General features: G+C 38.3%; 1 protein-coding gene across 1 annotated transcript in view; it reads left to right on the forward strand.

Annotated features, from left to right (window-relative positions):
- LOC130142829 (histone-arginine methyltransferase CARM1-like) overlaps nt 1-22,222 on the forward strand; it is an 81,964-nt gene that overhangs the window by 27,067 nt on the left and 32,675 nt on the right. Inside the window, exons 2-4 of the mRNA XM_056325242.1 lie at nt 2,138-2,263; nt 17,224-17,330; nt 17,534-17,638. Coding sequence (XP_056181217.1) covers nt 2,138-2,263; nt 17,224-17,330; nt 17,534-17,638 — 338 coding nt within the window. The remainder of the gene's footprint in view (nt 1-2,137; nt 2,264-17,223; nt 17,331-17,533; nt 17,639-22,222) is intronic.

Genomic DNA, 22,222 nt, shown 5'->3' on the forward strand with positions numbered 1-22,222 from the left:
CAGATATGGTTGGTTTCTGGGCTGCGAGCACACACTGCCAGCTCTTGTCCAGTTCTTCATCCATTGATATCCCCAAGTCCTCCTCTACATGGCTGCTTTCAATCCACTCATTGCCCAGACTGTATCCATGTTTGGGCTTGTCCCAGCCCAGTGCAGATCAGTATGTATGAACTGAGATACAAGTAAAAAGACAATTTCAAGTGTGTGCTGAGGGTGAGCTAGAAATGTGTTGATTCACTCCTGTATTGCTGTACATTGAAAGTATATTGTTTTTATAGCTAGCATGAGTGTTTTCTTAGTATTGAATACTCTAAATAGCTGATGCAGGTTATATAAATTTTTGAAAGTTCATGTGGAAGATGACATTGATGGTTATAAGTGGAAGAAAAACTTGCATATTGAGAAATGTAAAAGCAATGTGCTTCAGCCAGGACTTCTGGAACAGTAGAAGTCCATGTGCCAACCACTGTGCAAATCTATGAAATACTTCAGCAAACTGTAGTAATCAGAGTTAATTAGGGAACGGCAGCACATGGTGTACAAAAAGAGTACACCAGTGGAGCTGGCTCTGTTCAGCCCAGGGAACAGAAGGCTGAGTGTGCCTTCCTTTAAAGAATGGTGACAGGTGGTAGCAAGGCCAATGGTCTGCCTTCAATTTGTTCACAAGCCTAGATTATGGAAGAGGCTACAAATACAAATGAGCATGCAGATGTAAAAGTGTGCCAGCCCAGGTGGGACATGTCCCCTTTCTTGACAACATTTTTTGCCTAATTAAACTCTGCTTACTAAGTGGAACACAATATAGTGGTCTTCTGTTCACTTCTCTTCACAGCACATGCTGTGAAGCATAAGGCTTAAAAAAACGCACTGGATGCCTGCATGGTGTGTATCTATATGTCTTCTCACTCTGGTCCTTCAAACCTTATTGGCAGAACATATACTCAGCAGTGTTCCAGTGAGCTTTTAATAATAATTCCTTTTTTATTTCTTTTTTCAAGGTGTGTGTTTTCTTCCCCTTCATTCTGGCTTTCCTTCGTTGTTTTTTTCTCTTGCATACTTTTTAGTATTGCATTGTATCACTTTTCTGTGTTACTGCCAATTGTGAACTTTTGCTTTTAGCTCTCTTTTTGCCTCTGTTTTGCCTTAAACTTTTTACTTTTTCTAGTTCTGGTGGGGGATTTTGTTTGTTTTGGTTTATACCTTATCCCTAGAAGCATGAAATATGCATGGGAGAAGCATAATAAACATTTGTTGTCAGCAAAGTGGACTAAAATGCGTGAAAGAATGGTCCAGGAATATGAAGTCCTGGAGCTTTGCTGCTTGAGTGATGAAGATACATATAACGCAGAATACCCATAACTTAAAAGCTTTACCGATTGTAGCCCGTGTTCATAGCTGCCAATTGCATGAAGTTCCCTTTCAGACCTCTTTCAGTTTTCTGAAAGTGCTAAAGTTCATCTTGCTTTGATGTGCTCACGCAGTTGCCTCCTGACAGCTGTGTGGCTGATGATGAGACGGTGTGTACTGATGTACTGCACCACTTAAGCCTCTGATACTGGATTCCCCTCCCCAAAGAGCACAGTACACAGGCTTGCCCTCTGCTTTTCCTAGCTCTGAAGTACTGGTGTGTTCTTCTTTGTCTGATTTTTCTCTCATGTGGTAGGTTTGTTGAGATTTGTCATGCATGGTGTGGTACGTAGTGTGTTTTTACTAGAAAAAGCTGGTTTACTTCTCATTTAGTGAATGTTACTGTTCTCTGACTCTTTACCCTGACATTTCCTTTGCCAGAGCAGCATCTCTAGAGGTTGCCAGGACATTGGCACACAGAGTTACAGAAGCAGAAGTAGGAAAAAAGTTAATTTTAGACCTTATTAGGATCCGGGTAAAAATTCAGTCAGGTCTTTTTCTATATTCTGAGGACAGGGCAACTTCAAGAAACTATGGTGATAACTGTGATGGAAACTGTCAGTTACTGAAGAATTGGCTTAAGAGTCATGTTAGAGAAAGTGTATTTTCACCAAGTTGTGTACTTCAGATACATGGTTATGTATGTTGTTAATCAAAAAGGACAAGTAGTTCTTTATATTGTTTTGGTTTTAACTGCTAAAAGTTTTCTAAAGTACTTTTTTCCCTTCAGCTGATGGAGTCTGTGTGTTTAAATGCTTGGTTAACAGAGACACTGAATACTGTCGTGTGGGAAAACAGTCTGTGTTAATTACGCTGGGATACCACAGTGCCTTGCTTCATTTCAAATCACAAGCTGGTAAGTGCATCTTGCATTTCTGAGTATCTGCACCTTCCTGCCATGCCATTGGTGACATTCGCTTTAAAATATGTCATCTTCTACCTCTGTTTCATGCTGGGTATTTAAATATTACATTTGTTATGAAGATTTGTGCCACTTCATTTGCATCTAACACTCCAGCTGCCTTTTGTGGAGTACGGACCATTCACACAGCAGACATAACATTTTTGCAGAACTACAGATTAATTTTCTGAAGAAGGCAAATGCAGATAACACATTCAGATGCAGGTAACACTTAACTTCATAAACGCTAATAACTGGTAAATGTAATGCTTGGTGTGGGCAATCTGCCACTGGTTTCTCCCCATTCAGAAACTGTCTGCAGCTGTTTCTCAGTAGAGGTAACTGGGGTAGTTTAACATACACCTGCAGTCCTTAGGTGTGTGTAGTGATGCTGAAAAAGAAACCCACTCTGTTGCAGAAACTTGACTGTATTTTAGTAGAATATTGAAGTCTGTATTTTTATAATTCTACCTGACTTGCGGTTTTGTAAATCAAACACATGAGACTTTTTAATATGTGCTATCCTCGTACCAAATTTTGGAAAAGCATTCTTAGTTTTTACGCAACGTAATTCAGAAGGCCGCCTGTTTATTCTGAGTAATGTTAAACAGTTGCATGATTCTACGAGCACAACTCATTTTGAAATTCTGTAACTGTAGGTAACATACGATGTCCTCTTTAGGAATAACCAGGAGTTCTTATATGGCAACCTATATCAGTAGGCCTGGTGATTTCCAGGAGGCCATTGTAGTTATTTCCATTGTATATTGTATGGCACAGAGCAATTGGATTTGATTTTTGGTAGCTAATTTAAAGACACATACATGTTTCAAAGCATCAGGTGCTGAGAATTTTATGGGTTTCAATGGGTTTGTTTGCGCTGTGAGTTGCTAGTTCTGTGTCATGTAGACACAACACATGAACACTTGACTCCTACTCTACTAGAAAATACAGGTTTTAGACTAACCTGATTTTTTCAGTTGGGTGCCAAATCTTGGTGGCCTTTGAAGTCCCACCTGGTTACAGCCTTCCATCTGTATCTGCCAAGAAAAATGTTTCCAACCTCTTACCTTACTAGAACAATACGAATTTAGGCTAAGAATGTGAGTGTCTGTTGGCTTTTTTGTCTGTGTATCTGAGTGTCACAGTTCAGTATTGTGCTTCCTTTGAGTTAATTCTCTTGAGATGCAATATAATACTCTCTTACAGAGACCCACATCATAACTGAAGTGATAATTGACATTAGGTTGTTTACTGATTTATTAGCTCACTGCTGAGATAATTAGCTAGTAATTAAGGAGAACAGGCAAGTTTTTCAGTACTTCAATGCTACCATGTCTTGCCTACCTAGGAAGTTTCTGATTCCAAAAGGCACTGATAATGCCTTGGGACCCCAAGGCAAAAGAATTTTCTTTTAGTGTTCTTCCCTACCTTTACAAACAAGTATTCGAAAAACTATCCCACAAATTTCTGTACAGTTTGGTATTTTTGCCTGAGAGGAGTGCCTTGAAGATTAAGTGTTGAATTCAGTCTTCTCTTTAGCTATATCCAGCAGTGATTTGTATTTATTAATATAACTTCATGCTGTGAAATAGATAAGAACAGTATAGGTAAGTCTCTTAATTTATTGCTTGTGATTGCTTGTTAATGTGACAAAATGGAGTGTTTTCTCTATATTTTTCATCTTTAAAACTCAGGGAGAAAGAAATTGAAATGGCCTGTTAGTCCTTGTAACAACTCATAGATAAAACAACAGGAATGTAATGGATTGGTCAAAGTAAAGTCTGTTCACATTAACTGGCAAACCTGTTGATATCAAAGGGAATGTGTTGGGTGCTGTGTTAAGCTGAAAGTTACTTACATGATATTATTTCCCCGTGCCATAGGAGTAGCTTGCTGGTAGCTTCTTCTACGTGTCCAGTATATCAAATAGCACCTAGTCTTGAGAAATTTACATGGTTTTACAAAGAAGTCAAGACCATAGAGTGGAAGCTAACCTTTTGTTGTGTGCTGTGTACAAGTGTAGGTGTTACTGTCAGTTTTATGTCTTTGCAAATGTGTATATGTGTGTAATAAATAAAACTAAAGCTGTTCTTAAAAAATGGACTGAAAACTCCTTTTTCATACATGAAAAGAGTTACGAAAATGCATTGTAAAAGTCTTAGGTTTTTTAAGTCCTCTGTCTTTCAGGAAGATATAGGAAGATGGGGAGTGAGGAATAGAGGGAGAGGGAAATTCATGCCCTGCTTGTGCCTACACAGAGAGTTGCTGTTCTGGTTCCAGCATTTAGACAGTCATAAATCATAGACTGTATCTTTCATTTCCTGCTGAACATATGTTAACCATCTGAGTAGGATCAAGCAAGCAATAAAAACGAAAAGTTAGTAGCCTACAGGCTTTTCTTTCAAAAACAGAAATCATTTATCTGTAACAGACCAACCAACCAGTCTGTAGCTCATCTGTGGCAGACTCGGTATGTAGCTCTCTACTCCTTGGTGGAAATGGCCTGCTTAATTTAGCACGGAATTAGTTCATGAGCATAGGATGAATTGTTCTTTCAGGGTTGTGGTATAATGCACGTTCCTTTCTTTGAAACCTCATAACCTGGTCTCCAGCCACTTCCATAGTGTATCCATGCATTGGACATGCCAATAGTTTACTAGCACAACTCACCTTGAAAGTTGCCTGCCAGCTCTAATAGCTGTGCCACTTTACATAGAAGCACAATACAGGTGAAGAAAAAAAAGTGTTATTTACAGTTTTCCGTTACTTATAGCATATAGTACTTATGGATCTCCACATAAAGAACTGAGCTAGAGACGTATGAGTGTGTGTGTGTATCTGTAGAGAGACAGAGATATGTGAAATATTTTAAAGGCATACATGGAATTTTGTGTGTGTAAGCATACATGTTGTTACTGCAGTATACTTCAAACAAAGGAACATGGTATGTCTTATGGTGATTTTTTCCCCAAAATTATTATTTCATGTAATGGCATATAGATCTGATGAGCTATGACGCCATTAGCAAGTCACGCAGTGCAGAAGAAACTGAACAATGGGTGCTGGGGCCTTGGTATATAACCTATACTCACTGGGAAAGAAGGCAAGAATGAAGGGTGTGTTTACTATGTCTAGTCTGATTACATAGACTAAATGATCACTGATGACATTTATTCCTGGAGGGCATATTTTGATTTAATTTAATCCAGAAGGATTCCAGTTAGTGTGTACTGAGACCACTTGGTCATGCAAACCAGAGCAACTGTAAGTGGGTACAGCTAATGAATATGTCTCAAGACCTACAGGTTGCAAGGAAGCTGTTCAGCTGTTTAAATCTAAGAATTTGTGTCAAATAATAAATTATATGAAGTACCAAATGACTCTCAGGTTTCTTGCTGGTTTTCTGTTTAAAGTAGTAATTCTGGTTTTCAGAAAAGAAAAAAAAGAAGTTTTGTTACCTGCATCTTGTTTTATTTGAGGTAATTTAGAAAGCAATTCAATTCACAAATGTCTAATCTTGCAGTTTGAAATTCGTGGAGATATTTTATTGTGTAAACAATGAGGTGCAACTTGTTGAGAGGAGAACTTAATGCATTGACTGTAATTGCACCTCTGCAATTCACATTGATTTTTAAATCCAGCATTTGCTAGTCTCAGAGAAGCGGTAGGAGGTTGTACTGCTGGAGCGACTTTAAAAAAAAACAGAAAGGTTTTTACTTTTAAGCCATACTACATGAAATGTTGTAATCCCTAACTTCTCACCTCTGGGGCAGAAACTTTGGTTCTGTGCCGTACTCCAGTTTCTAAATTACTCCACTGTCACAAAGTGGCTCTGAGCTTTGTAGGTGCTTTTTCCGAGTTAATTCATTTATGCGGCTGACCCAAACAGCTGGGTGGGCTTTGGGAGCATGCAGCAAACAGTTTGACCTGTTCAGCCAGAACAGAATTAAGTGTCTAATGGAAATTTTCCAGGCTGTATTTGGAGCTTGGGACTGTGCTGTGCAAGAACGTATACCCATGATGTGATTTTGGAGACTGCTGGTCTCTTTGCGAATCTTTAACAGAGAGGCTGCCACCAGCCATGCCTCCTGCTGTGTCTGTACCCATTAGTCTTGCTGTTCAAACCTCTGGGTTTGCCATTGTCTCACTGTGGTTTTCTGTGCCATTACTTTTATTGATCCAGTTAGAGGCAGCCATTTGCAAGTTTTGTGGTGTTCTGAGCTGCCTCACTGTGTGTGTTCAAGGTGGCAGGATCTACAGGGAAGCTCAAGATCACTTAAAGGCATTACTTGTGTCTCCAGGCTTTCCCTGAACATTTCTGTGGGAATGATTTTAGCATTAGCATTTTAAAGTAATGGTTGATTCTGATTCCTGGAGGACAAAATAAAGGGAATTGTAAAAAGATCAGTCACTTCTCCCTGGGGTTTGGGTAACTCATAACATTCTGGTATTTTCAGTGGGTTTATTCTGGGCTGGTTTTTTGCTAGTTAATATTACTGTTTGGCTTACCAGATATGGTCTGATTTTTTTTTTTTCTTTTCTTCTGTAGGCAAGTAATTTAGGGTGATTTTCCCACACTCTTAGGCAAAATTACTCTATGGAGGATTTTAAATGCATTGATTTTTTACTCCTGTCTGCCTGTTGTTGTGGTTTAACTGCAGCTGGCAACTAAGCACCATGCAGCTGCATGCTCAGCCCCCCATCCCACCTACCCCGCCGACAGCGCAATGGGGAGGAGAATCGAGGAAAAGGTAAACCTCATGGGTTGAGAGAAGCACAATTTAATAATTGAAAAGAAACAAAATATCACTATTGTAATAATAATAGTAATAACAACAATTGTAATGAAGAGGAGAGAGAAAAAGAATAAAAACTCAAAAGAAAAAAAAACAGTGAATTGCAATACAATTGCTCACCACCTGCTGACCGATGCCCAGTGGGTCCTTGAGCAGCAATCAGCGGGCCCTGGCCAACTCCCCCCCCCCCCCCCCCCCATTATATATGCTAAGCGTGATGTTCCATGGTATGGAATATCCCTTTGGCTAGTTCAGGTCAACTGTCCTGCTTATTCTCCCTCCCAGTTTCTTGTGTACCTGCTCACTGGCAGAGTAGGGGAAACTTGAAAAGTCCTTGATTTAGAGTAAGCACTACTTAGCAACAACTGGAACATCAATGTTTTATCAACATTATTCTCATACTAAATCTAAAACACAGCACTGTACCAGCTACTAAGAAAAATAATTAACTCTATCCCAGCCAAAAGCAGGACACCTGTAAATGACAATATTGCAGTGCCAATTCTGTGTTGAAGGTGGCAACATGCTTGTATTGGGAATTTGCCCAATCATTCAGGGTGTTTAAATATCCATTGAGTTCTAATGTCTTATGTTCTGGAAAAGTGGAAGAGATTGGGGGTGGATGAGTGGATAGTTGTTTAAAACAGACAGCGCAGCCCAGTGAGGCAAGCTGTATCTTAGACATGTTGGCAGTATTTTGAAAATTAATAGCTGCTAATTCAGTGCTACCAGATAGTGTTTTCATGTGGGGCACATCTGTGGCCACAAGCTCAGAAGGGGCTCTTGCTATTTTTACATACCAAGACTTTCAGCATTCTGGCTATTTAAAACCAGAAAACACAAGTGAACCACCTGCATCAACCACATCTTAATATTTCCATTTCATCCAACTACACTGTATACTTAACCAAAAGATCTTCCTTCATTAAACTGTAATTTATATTTTGAGGAAGCTTGTTTACATAAAAATAATCCATTCTTTTGAGGAAGAATAACAGAAGGGGTCTAATCCCTCCTAGTTTAATGGTTCCCAAAGTATAGTTTAACTTCAGAAGTTTTGCAATAGCACAATAATTTGTACAAGCTTTATGTAAATTTTACTAAAACTTAAAAACCCATTTCTCACTCCGTTGTGTAATACAACTCTAATGGCTGTTCTAAAGAAATTGAAACATTTATATTTAGATACTTTATAATGCCATTTTACAAATAATGACTATTCTTTCTGTAACGTTTTTGTGTGAGATTGACACAGTGGGGGAAGCATTTGCATCTGCTAGTTCACACTGCTTTGGAGTATGGTTGCAGCTTGAAATTAAAGGTTCTTTAATATTCTTCTTGTTAATAACTGTTTTATCAATTTGGCTTCATTTTTGGTTTATATCAATGTGACTCACTAATGAGTGGAATGTTCTATTGGAAGGAAATAGATTTTAGTTAGGAAGTTTAGCTTGGAGGTGATAGAGTATTTTGCTTTCTGCTTACCAAAGTAAGCATATATTACTGATGCTAAAAATAGAAAAGGTTTTTGTTTTGTGAAAAGTATGACCTAGGAAACTTAATAATGAGATTTGGAACATGTGGCATCCAGTTCCTAATGTGGAATGACACAAGGCCATCAGTCATGTTTCCTGTAAAAATGCACAGCTGATTGAGACCCCTGTACACTGATGAAATGCTTACTGACTGAATTGCTAAGCATCTAGTTCTCCTGTGCTGACACTTGAAGTGATTCACTCACTAGCGTGCCTGGGACAAAATCATTCCCATTGTACAAATCCAGACTCATTTAAAAAGTACAAAAGAAGGCTACAGAACTTCACTGAGTAAGTAGCACTGTGGTAAGTGACCTAGGCTGCAAATTATGATTTAATATTCAGTAATGTTCACAACAAAATGATCTAGTGCTGATATAAATAGTATTAAACAAGTTCTTAAAATTAACAGAATCCTGTTATTCTAATCTGCTGTGTTTATGGCAATGAATAGCTGTATAATTGATTGAAAGGTATAACACAAAGAGAATAATATTTTGGATAAATTGTCAAGCTGGTGTAAACCCAAGTATTTGTGGGAGCTTTTTCTTTTGAGTCTGTGTGGTGAATGATGTTGGAATTTTACTAGGCTACTTGTAATAGGTGTCAATGTGAATTTCTGAGGTCTAATACTTACAACTGAATAGAAGCAAACAGATTTTCTTCCTCATTGGGAAATAACACTCCAGCCTCAGATATCTTGGATAGTATCTGGCCTTGATAAGCTTACTATTACTGCATGTTTCACTTCATTGCAAAGCAGTCATTTTAATATTTGGGTATTTTGCAATTCTCTTGTGCCAAATGAAAGACTGTCTCACTTGTTAACAGGAGGCAGTCTGACCTGTCTGGTCATTTGGTATAGTCTTCTGTTGAGTTATGGACTTACTTCCATTCACTTTTTTCAAATGCGGCCAAAGTTATGACTGTACACCTCCCATCAGTTACAGGCCAAATATACTGCTTAAGGTGGGTGCTGTGTTTTTAATAACAGCCTGCAGGAGGTAATGCAAAATAATGTGGGAGAAGTGCTTTTCTATGTCTGTTATGCTAATCGCCTTAGCTCAGAAAATCTAACAGCTGCTGGTAAAATATATTTATTTAATGATTTATTGCAAATAGCATTATTTTGGATTGCTGCTGTGTGGAGTTTGTGAGTTTTTATTCCCCATTGAGTTTTCTTTCCCTTACTCTGTGTACGCTGGTGTTGTGGTTCAACCCCAGCTAGCAGCAAAGCCCCACACAGCCGCTCACTTGCTCCCCCTGCAGTGGGATGGGGCTTGTGGATTGGAAGAGTAGAAGTGAGAAAACTTGTGGGTTGAGATAAAGACAGTTTAATAGGTAAAGCCACGCTCACAAGCAAACCAAAGCAAGGAGTTCATTCACCACTTCCCATGGGCAGGCAGGTGTTCAGCCACCTGCAGGAAAGCCGGGCTCCATCACCCATAACAGTCACTTGGGAAGACAAACACCATAATGCTGAATGTCTTCCCCTGTCCTTCTTCCCCCAGCTTGGCATCATATGGTACGGAAGATCCCTTTGGCTAGCTTGGGTCACCTGTCCTGGCTGTGTCCCCTCCCAGTTTCCCGTGCCCCTCCAGCCCTCTCACTGGCAGGGCCCAAGGAACTGGAAAGACTTTGATTTGGTATAAACATCACCCAGCAACAACTAAAAACATCGTGTTCTATTAGCATTGCTTTCACACCAAATCCAAAACACAGAGCTGCATCAGTGACTAAAAAGAAAATTAACTCTGTCCCAGCTGAAACCAGGACAGCTGGGGAGTTTTCCCCTTTCCCAACAACCTTCCAGGTTTATTACTGGAGCCTTTTTGTTTGTGTGTTCCTTCTCCAGCCTCTTCCACTTTGGTGTGGTGAGAGACTCCATCTGTTTTGAGCAGATGGGTGAGGTGTGCTGTGTGATTGTTTGTGTGTCTGTGTCTTCTGCTTTGAGGATAAGCATTTTCTAAAGAGAAATCAGTACAGCATATCTGCTTTTGCAGGGTGCAGCCATTTGAGTGACAATTTACCACGAATGGAGTATGAATGTACCTGCAGGAAAGGCTACAGGGGCCTGGGGCTTCTGCTCTCTGTTTTGGGAAGGGAGCAGTACGAAAGAGACACCAGAAGGACAGCTCTTTGGAAGGATACTCCTGTTGTCTTTGATCATGGGAACCAATTTCAGCTGGCCTTTATTCAGTTTCTGCAGTTCAGTTTTTAGGCTATCAGTGCAGTAATATCCCCAGAATATCTCTGACAAGTTATCAGACTGTATAATTGATTAGCATGGGTTTAATGGCCAACAGCAAATGTTGGTTAGCTGAGGTGTGTAGTTAGTCAAAACTTTACAGCCAAGTGCAACTTTCTGTCAAGGTAAAAGTTTTAAAATTAATTTCTATTTTCAGACTTTAATCGAAAAAAATAAAAGGATGGGGGGGGGGGGGGAGCAGAAAATGAGAAATAAAAATCCTAAGCCTGACTTTCAAAGAAAATGTCTGAGAGTTACATTTTTGATGTTGTTTGCAATTATTTGCAGGGGATTATGGTTTTTTTCCCTCTTCCTCAACAAGATCCTTGTGAAAGCACTTCAGCCCACAGGAATGGGAGTTTTCCTTGCCTTCTCAATGGCTAAGAAAAAAGGATAAATTTACACCTGTCTTCTGAAAGCTAATAATGCATTCTGTAAGACCAGTTTTGCTCTGAAGAAGCATTTATTACAGGGTAGACTAGAATATGAACTAGGCTTTTTTTGCTGTTTCCTGGTAGCTGCAACCTTATATACAATAAACGCAAGGAAGCATACCCCTTACTGGAAGGTGATTGAGTTGTGAAGTAAGAGCTTGCACACAGGCAGTTAGTGAAGAGTGCTAATGAGTTTAAGTTACTTTCCAAATTTCTTTTTTACTTTTAAAACAGAGACAGTTTGACTTGCTGGATTTAATTATTTTCTGTGTTATGGGCCATAGAACACAAGCTTCAATTCACATCAAGGAGGACTTTTGATCCATTAAAAACACAGGTGTTTTAAATCCAGTTTATTTCAGCAGGTAAAATGCATAGATTTAAGTGCTGTGTTGTACTTACAGCAGTGACTGCAGGTCTTGTAGATGCACCCAGCACTTGAGCAAGTTTTGCAGCTAATTCTGCTGTGCTGGAAGTAAATTAGTGTTCAGATTAGCTAATACAAACCAGATTAGGCTGCATACTCATACTGGTCTTCATTCCAATATTCTCCATTATTTTCAGAACAATCTTCAGATGAGGGTCCTTGAAAGAGAAATATCTGTGGTTTTGGGGGGAGTTTTGAGTTAGGCAGGAGTCTGAGACACTGAAAAGGTATAGATGAAAAGGAAATAAATATGTCAGCTTACCTCTGTCCTCAAGAATATCATGTCATTCTTGTTGGAGTAGGTATTGGAGGTCTTACAATACATGGGAAAGAGTAAATGCACTGTAAGAGTTAAATTTTAAAACCTTGATTCATTCATTTGCCACTCTTGGAACATAGTTATAACACTTGCAAAGTTTTGAGGGTGTTTTCAACCTGAAGTGATTGGAGTGGTAGGGTCACAAGGGTTTGTTTTTCTGTCAGTGAAAATTATTTCTCTGAAGACAGCCAAAACGGTTCAAAAAGACTCACTGCCATCTTCCCAATTTGCAGTTTTTTTCAGAGAATAATGTAAAAGAAAGAGTTTTGAGGGTGAAATAAGGTGGCTGTGCATAGCATAAAGAAGCACTTCATCAAGAAGCACTTCTGCCCTCGCTCCCCTCCATGCACGTTAATTTTGGATTTTACAGGATAGATTTTTGCTTACATATATCCCCTGATAAGCCACAAAACTTTGTCAGCAATCAGGACCTTTTTCTTTATAGAAAAAAGGCTAAAAGCCTGCTTGATTTGCTCAAGGTAATAGAATTAGTCTCTCAGGACTAGATAGAAGACTCTTGAAGGGGTGACACTTGAAACACTACAGTCAGGTGACTAGGCAACACCCTTCAGTAAAAAAGCATTGTACTTGAGTCTGCTTTTGAAAAGGTGATAGAAGATTTGAAGAGTCTACCTGATTGTTCCCTGAGATGAGAGAATCAATTCCTTACATTATCAAAGGAAAAGATACATAGAGTACTGGAACATTGGTGAAGGCTATAAGGCTCAGGATTAACAAAAAATATTCTTTGGCTATTCTTGAAAAATATTTTACTGACTTTCAGTTCTGTATGGTTGACTCTTGGTTGCAAAACAGAGTACATGACCCACCAGCATTCTAGCCTGTCAGTGAACCAAACTGGTTTTGGTGTAGATCCCTCTGATCCCCTTACTTTAAATAAAGAAGAAAATCCAGGTTTTATAAAAACCAAGATCAGTTCTGGATTTTTTTCCCCATATGACAGATTAAGTTCCCACATTCTTAGGAAGATCAAAATTAAATTTAGTTTTACAGACCTTGATCAATATGCAGATAAATCCATTATTTCATATCACAAGCAGGATAAGAGAGGTTTCTTTACAGAAAATATAGGAAGAAAACAGCTTAGTGTATTTGCATGTGGAAGCAAATGGAGACAAGACAGGCTGTTTTAAGTTGTTGGATACAGAAAATAGACTTGCTGGATATAGAAAAGGGACTTGAGATCAATTGTTTTCTTTCTTCTCGGCAGTCTAGAAAAGGAAGAAACATGGTGTTCCTTGTCCATGCTAAAGAAAAATAAACCTGCTTCTCCATAGTATGGGGTCCTTATTTGGGAAAATTTCTTAAAGCTTCAGCATGTCTTACTTTCAAATTTATTTCTTGTGTCAGCCATGTGCAGACTGTTCACAATACTTCCATTTTTTCTATACTAGGTATCAAAAATTTATTATTTGGCACTTTGCCCTGTCACATAAATGAATGTGTATCTGAACTCTCAGACAATATTTGAAATGGGTAGCAATTGTTATGAATAATTCCTAGGCAATTTGCATTCCCTGAGAGATTTCCATTTATAATCCTTTGACTTTTGCATTCAAACCAGAAACAAAATCCCAAATTCACATCTCCAACAGTAATTCCTTCCTTAAAACATGTTCCTGTTTGTAACTGTTTACTTATAATTTACTTATAATTTCCCTCAAGCAGTAAGTAGAAGCAGCTAAAAGCTTTTTGATGAATGTTTATTTATAAGTGTTGAGGGTAAACTAACACCCACTCAATAGATGAGAAAAAGAAAAGAGGAGCAAATTCGTGCTGTAAGGGGGTTTTCCACAGTATATTCAATCAGTGCAGGATCAGACAAGGCCATGAGGAATTCTCAGAGGTAGAATCATTAAGTTTTCCTAGATAAGTTGTAAACCAGTGCCCTTGGTTGCTGTTCCTTTTTTCACAAGAGTGTATTTTTCACTTCCCATCCAACAACAGCAACTAAATTTATATTTCTATTTTTATGCTCAGATGTTTTTTCTCACAGTGTTAGCCACTGATGAATGTGTAGCATGTGGAGTTGGGATTTAAAGTTTGCAAAAACATTGAGATGTATTAGATCTAACACTGTTCCTATTCTTATTGCTGAATCTTTACTGCCATCTAATAGAGAAGGTTTTAATTCTGTATTTTTCTTCAGGTTGATGAATGACATGAGATACTTTTCTGCTCTGTAGTCTTCCAGAACCTCTTGGATCTTGCACGTAGTCTATCAAGAAAATTTTAAGGGCATCTGAGGTCCATTATGAAAGATTGTGGAGCAACTCTGTCAACCTCTTGTTCTTTCTGTTTTGATGTATGCTTCAACTCAGTACTAGTTTTCTAATTTGCCAGCACTCTGGAGAGCTCCAGCAACAAACGTCTTTGGGTAGGAAGAAGTACTGTATCACAAGGAAATCATATATTTTTTTCATAGAATCAAAGAGTAATTCAATTGGAAGAGAGCTCATCTGATCAAGCCACCTTTGCAAAGCAGGTTCAGCCCCAGATTGCTCAGAGCTTTGTACAGTTATGTTTTGAAAAATTCCAAGGATAAAAATTTATACAGCATAACCTCTTTAGCCTTTCCAGTTTTTCTTACAGTACTGTGGTTTTGAAATCCATTCTCATTCCTGGACTCCAGAGACACCACCAAAGTTATTTTTCTGAGCTACCAAAAAGTCTCTACAGAGGTAAAACAAATAATGTGTGAAGAGTGAATAGAAAAGAAAGCATGTCACTGCATCTGTAGCGTTGTACCTTCAGATGGGGAAGTGTGTGTGGGGGGGATAAAAAAAAAAATTGGGAGAGGTTTAAGACAGTGAGTGACTGTCTGGAAAAAAATATTCACTGTCCAGTGTCAGACTTCCTTCTGGTTTTGTCTCTTCAGGCAGAGAAAGAACAGAAGAACTGATCTGGTTTAAGCTGACTTCTGTATCTGCCAGCAGAAAATTTGCATTGGCTGTAACTTGGGCCACTCTTCATTGTCATGGTCCAGTCACTTACTGGGTCATTTTGACCATTACCCCTGTGTGGGAGTGAAAAGGGCATGTTGATGGCATTTGTACCTTTTCATGGCAATTTACAATTACTTCTGGAACTACTTAATTATTTTGAGGCCCCCCATATTACCCAAAATTTGGACGTTGAGTGTGGCATCTTCTTCCTACTGGATCTGACAGGCCATAAGTAACAAAGTGGGACTTTCTTCCACCTGGAATTAATGTGGGAATATTCCACAAAGTGGCAACAGGTAGCTCTATAGCAGATTTCCTCAGCAGGTGAAGTGCATTTGAATAAGCTGGTGAGTTGTGTTTTACAATTTCTGCCACCCTTATGGTCTTCTGTTAGAGTAAGGTTAAACTGACCTGTTCATTCATAGCAAAGTACTGCTGTGATGCTTCTTAGAGTTATTGTTTCAGACTTTCAACAAAATTATTTCATTGCATACATTAGACTGGTCATAATTTCAACTGAGAGAAATGGCTTGAACTCTGGGTGCTTACAAGTGGGCTTCATTACATAGGGTAGCCCAGAGGTTCAAGGGACTGTGCCCTCAACTGGTTTGAACTTCTCTGAAGAAGTATGGCTGGCTGTCAGGTTTTGGTGTGAAGTTCTTACAGTGAAACAATATATGAGTGCCCCAAATGTGGAGCTTTTTCCATCCAGTTTTCCAGTTTTAGTGATTTCTAGCTAAATAAAACTGGAAAATGTGGATAATAATAACAGAAATTTGTGATGCTTTTGCTGAGTTCTATGCTGTTTTTATTGTACACGTTTCCCCAGAATTTGAATTTTTCTACTGAGGATCTCTGTCACAACCATACTTAAAAATACTTTTTTGGCTCATTAAAGATAACTTTGCAACAACCATGGTTATGTTGGGATGTTTGTTTCCATTCCCCAAAAGCATGACATAGAGCTTGTCCCAACTTCCAAAGCTACAGGGAAAGTCACTTGCTATCTTTTGCATTTGTTTTCTTTTGTAGCTGCCTGCTTCCTGCAGTGGAAGAGGATCAGTGCAACCAAATCTCTGCTTTGAGGATTTCAGTATTTCCTGAAATGATGAAGGAAATTGTCCTTGGTTACTGTATTGAGAAGTCTGTTAATTATGTGTTTCTGCTGACTTCAGACCCTTTGTTTCAAAGGCCATTCAAAATACTGAATTACCTAATTATCTCCAAATAATTAGAGTACTTAGCATGTACTTCCCACTGCACAGTTAGATGCTTCAGGCAGCTGCTATTTTTACTTGAACTGTTGTAGGAGTTTTCTGTCTCTCTGGTTTAGCAAATTATGAATGCAGTGTTGTCTGATTGCTCTATCTTCTTTTGTCTTTGTATGAATAGAAGATGCAAGACTTCCATCCCTGATTTTATTGTTGTCGTCTGTGCTTCCTCCCTGATAATTTTTCCTTACAGTGCTTTTTCTAGATACTTTCTCCACTTACTGGCATGTACCTTAATTGTGGGCATCAAAGAATTACCTTAAGCTTGGGGGTTTGTTTGACCTTAAAAGATAGGGACAAAAGCTCTTGTGTGAACTGGTTATTTATTTTTTACATCCACATTTTTTCCTGTTGCTTACCTAATGTTAGAAGTGATCTTGTCCACAGAAGCCAAAGGGCTTTAGCTTTTATCTAGGCTGTTTCTAAAGGATGATGACATGGTCCACAGCCTGGCTTTTTAGGCCAATTAAATTTGAGTGGTTTATTCTAGTTTGTAAACCTCCTGACTCACATCCATGCATTTCACAATAACCCTAGGTGGTTCTCTGTGAGGACCTCCATGTAGTGTAGATTAACCTGAAATGGTAGGTTGAGGCTTATGTTCAGTTCTTAACTCTGTTAAGTTCACTATCACAGGTGTTTGCAGGAGTTAGCTAACCTGAATGGGTGATATTTGTCAACATTGTTGCATGTATCCAGGTGCTTCTTAAAATCTTTTGATTTTAAGATCTTTGCAACAGCTTTTGTCTGTTTAATGCAGTTTGAAACTGTTTACTGTGTATTTATGAACACCATAATCCAAATGAAGCATTCCTCTCAAGTGTGACTGCATGTGTTCTTATCTTGTCATTGGATGTTTATTGTAATTTTTATCCTTGTGTTTTTCGCTATCTTTGTGTCTTTTTTTCTTTTCCAGAATACAATACATTTTCAAATGCATTGAACAGATCCTGTAGCCAAAAGAAGGAGAACTCTCTGTTCAGTCAGCGAACAGATGAAGCATCTGCTGCTCAGTATTTTCAGGTAACGAAACTTCACTGCCAGTTTGTGAAATCTAAGTTATTGTTGTTTACTCGACCTTAGTCACCAGGTCAGTTAGAAAGATAGCTTAGGTTTATTCAGAGGGTGGTCAGGACCTTGGTAATTTAACTACCATGTAATTTAAGGTAAGATTGATAGGAGATAGGCTTTATCTTTTTTCTGTTTTTCCTCTCCTTCCCTTTTAGTTTTATGGCTGTCTATCTCAACAACAGAACATGATGCAGGATTTTGTGAGGACGGCCACTTATCACAGAGCTATCCTACAGAACCACATAGATTTTACAGACAAGGTAAGCTCTGTTAAGAGTCTTAAATGTTCCAGTATACTGCTTAGGGTCTAAACTTCAGCTTGCCCTGTAAAGCAATACTGATCAGAGCGGAGCCTTTTCTCACCTGGGACTTCATGCATGAATATATTAATTCATGTGTGCTTGATATAGTAATATTACTGTCAAGCACTTGGATGACAATGCATGATGGTGATGGTACATCCTCAGGATGAAGGGCACCAAACATGGACCCAAACACTAGCTACATTTGGCATCTTGGAGTTCATATACAATATTAGTTTCCTTATCTTAACTGTTGGATGTGTATTTGCTATTTTGCCATATAGTCTTGCAAATACCTGTGAAGGTATTCTAGTTTATGTCTCTCTCATGGAGGTCTACACTGAATTTTTTGCACCCCACAGCCATTACAAATTGAGCAAGCACATAAGTGGATGCTGTGACTTCGTTTGTACAAGGCAAAGATTTAGAAACAACGTAGGAACTTACAACTTCAATTGCCAAACTCATCTCTAAAATATGTATTTAGGTCTTGAAGACTACTGTAAGGAATAGATTGATGATTATTACTCTTTACCAAGTCCTCTGCCTCCCACATTGTCCAAACCACAAACTTCAGCAAAAGATAAAAGAAAACTTACACTGGGGAAATGTAGGATAGTCTGTCTCCCAGCCACATATTAAGTCGTTTTCTAATTTTATCTTTTTAGGCTACTTGAAATGCAAAGCATAGGACAAGTATATTTTTACAACATTTTTTTACTTTGTTTTTTCTATTGCAATTAGTCACACTAACTAGAGACTTTCTGACACTCTCCAGGACCCCTCCACATGCACACTCTCCTCTGATTCGACCCTTAATACAGCAACAAATTTCAAAATATAACCACATTATGCAGAAAGTTTCTCCTTTAGTGAGATTTTTAATTTATCAGCTTTCTAATTATGTTATTTTGATTTTATGTTGTGAGGCAAAGGAGGATGAAAGTTCTAATTTTCATTATATCTTTCCTCAGTTGTGTCAATTTTTGTTGTCTCTTATTAGGTAGTCTTCCTTCTGAGGTCACTGTTCTCAGTCTTGTCTGTCTTTCTGTACAAAGGAATTGCACATGCCCTGTTATCATTTTTGCCCTCTTCCTCAATGTCACCATTAATTCTGCAGCACCTGTTTTGAGAATGATTGGCAGATGTCATGCATGGTATTGTAGACAATGCCATACAACTGATTTATACTGCAGAATTCTAACTTCCTAGTTATTTTTTAACTGTACTTCTCATAAAACTTGGCTTTTTTTCCTGGGACTGCATCTGTCCATTGACGATTGATCTTCACCAAACAATTCATAATGGTGCCTAGGCTCTTTGTTGTTCTTGTTGATGATGATTCATTTAGAACTTGGATGGTACATGATTAATATATCAGCACTGAGTTTAATTTGTGCATTGTCCAGTGGCCTACCTTAGCTAGCTCTCTCTGTTCTTTAATCACTGAGTGTTGTGTCGTCTGTATATCTTGCTATTGCACTGCTCATCTGTCTTAAGAAAATAATAAAAACCAGCAAAAACTATTGGACTACATGTGTCCTTCTGTAAGCAAATAGGTAGTCTGTAAGCAGCAGCCTGGCAGGAATATCAGCTGAGACCATGTAAGGTCTGTTTATGACGTTTGGGCAGCAGACTGCTAACAAAAACAATGGAGAAAATGAAGCTGCAATTACTATTTTTTTTACCTTGTCATTTTTTTGTCTTCTCTCATTTTTCCTTCCTTTCTCTCATCTTTCTGTGTGCATTTTCTTTTAGAAAGTGCCTCTGACTCTAACTCGCGCCAGTACAAATGTCTTTATTGCATCACAGAAAAGAGTCTTTAATAACGTATAAGCAAATACCAGACAAAATATTTCCCTTTAAATGTGTAGCATGTTTATGGCCAAAACGAGGAGAGTTATAGGTGTGAAATTTTTCTGAATTGTTTTAAGATCGTTGTGTTTTAACTATTAATTATGTTCAGTAATTAATTCAAATTGAGCTGATAATTTTTCTTTCCTATGCAACTTAGGTAAACTATGCTTCTTTAAAAACTACACTTAACTACTTACTTTCATAGAAATGAAACAAACCTTTAAGAAATGAAACAAATAGGTTTCAGTCTCTGTAATTTCTTTCAGGCCTGAGACAATCCTCTTCTATTTAATTCAATGAGGTTAGTAAACTAGTGATGTGCACAGGGCTGCTCCAGTTTGCTGTAGGCATCAGAATCAAACCCCAAAGCATGTGGTACTGGATGATACCAGCTGGGTAAGTGGTGCTGCTGTATCATTAATGGGTTACGTTTTGTACTGGAATGTGTAACTTGAATATATGGTGAAAGAAACAGCAGAGAGAGGAATGTATTTGCTATTGGTTTCCCATGTTATAATGCAAAAGGCAGATTTATCTCTGTAGGTAACATATCCATTCTGTTTTTGTGCCTGCAGTAAGGAATTCAGGTTTTGCATGCTCTGCATCTGTAGGAGAATTGTGCTGCTCTGCAGTAGTACAGCTTGGTTGCTTTTCCTCTTGGTTTATTTATTTTCCCAACTGTTGGAGTGCCTTGGCTTCTCTTCAGCATACCTAATAGTAAGACTGTTATAGGCTGAGTGTTGTTGGCCACCCACCTAGAAAATGATCTCTCTTTTTCCTGATTCTGTTGAGAAATAGCAATTGTCAGAATAAATGTAGCTGAAAAAGTTGAACTACCTACATTGTGGCAAAATGCTTTCCCATGAGAACCTGGGAAACCCGTTGTGCTGAGACTTGATCTGTTGGAAATATAGCAACTATATTCATCTTACATCCAGAAACTATAAGGCAGGCAGAAACATTTAATGATGGTAGTGAGGAGGTAAAAAAGGCAAAAAGGACATAATTATTTTAATACCTCCGTTTTTGGAAAAAGTTTTATTTAGTTGCTATTTGCTTTGTTTCCTACCTACTGTGCATTCCCCCAATATATTTCTTTACCATCATTGCCTCCTTCCCTAAATTCTGTAGTAATTTATTCTACAAACACTTTTGCCTATAGTGAAGGAATATCTGGTGATAAAGTATATTTTTTTCTTATTCTAGGCTTTGGTTTTGAAAAAAACTTGTTACACTTTCTCACACAGATATTATCTGAGTTGTGTTGGACAAAATTATTTCTGGACCCTTTGAGAGGGTTCTTGATGATAAATTCAAACATTGTCTATCAGAGGTAAGCTGCTTCAGGACAAACTGAGGGTAGTGCTTGGATTGACCATTTATGTCTATTGAAGCTTAGAAGAGTAAGTAGAACTCATTCAGAATCTGAGGCTGGAATGTTCACAGTAATATTGTAATTCTTACTGGCATATACTCCTTTATATTTACTCTTAGAAGGAGTCACCTTAGAGCTTTCACTGTTTTTTTTAGTAAAACTTTGTCTTAGATTTTGAATTGTTTTAGAGCCAGAAGGGGAAGTTCAAAGTGTTTTAATTGGTTATGCTAAAAGAAAAAATGCTTATAACTGAATTTTACAGTAGCAGTGTAAAATGCTTTTTTTCCAAACAGAGTAAAGGCTGACACATTACTACTTCTTTTGAAAATAAGCCTTTTGGGTTTTTTCACACGTAGTCTATTTATGAATAGCTTACTTAAAAGCAAAGCATCTAGAACTAGGTGATCCTGGATGAAGGATCACACAAACTAACCATTCACATTGTGCAGTCAAAGGCATATGCTGGGGCTAGGGTGGAAGAGTATTTTCTGTATATAATCTTGCTGATACATAGTAATTTTGAATGATAAATGTCATTGTAGATATATGACATTTTTACTTTTATTTTTATGTGTTCACCCTGTTGTTGCTCTTCCTTGTTTGACCTCTGCCCCCCATACTTTTTATGTAAAACTGCTTTTCAGGACTCTTAATTGTGCAAAAATCTTGTACACATGAGTACTTGCACATGTAATTCCCATTAAATTCACATTAGGAAAGCTATTCATCTGTGTAGCTGAAAGCAGGAGCAGTACTGAACTGTGGTCCTGTGATCAGGAGAGTAAGGTGTAGGTTATTCCTGATTCTCATGTCTGGTAATTGCTGAAATAGCTGCATTCACATTTGAAAATAAACACTGAAGCACATACAATCTACCACCTTTCCTCTCAGTATGCATGACATCGTCATCAGCCAGCTACTTGTTATTTATTTTAAAATTCTTCTTTTCAGAAAGAATCATACTAGTACTTTCACAGCACTTTGTCTTAATGACTGCTCTTAAAGCTCTGTTAGGATGCTTTTCCTGCCTAGTGGGGCTTTCTGTAGGAGGTACCAGTGATAACAGCAGTGCCACTTGGAGAACAAGGTGTGCCATTGCAAGATAACTGGATTAAAGTAATTTAGGTCAGGAAGAACTATGGACATCTCTAGTCTCACCTGTACTGAAAGCAGGGCCATCTAGACCAGGTTCCTTAACGTCTGTCCAGTTACCTTTTGAATGAATCCAAGGGTGGAGATGCCACAGACTCTGTAGGAAACTTCTTCCAGTGTCTGACAACCCTCATGGTGAAAAAGTTTTGCTATATCTC

Source organism: Falco biarmicus, chromosome Z (genome assembly GCF_023638135.1).
Source record: "Falco biarmicus isolate bFalBia1 chromosome Z, bFalBia1.pri, whole genome shotgun sequence".
In the NCBI taxonomy this organism is placed as follows: domain Eukaryota; kingdom Metazoa; phylum Chordata; class Aves; order Falconiformes; family Falconidae; genus Falco; species Falco biarmicus.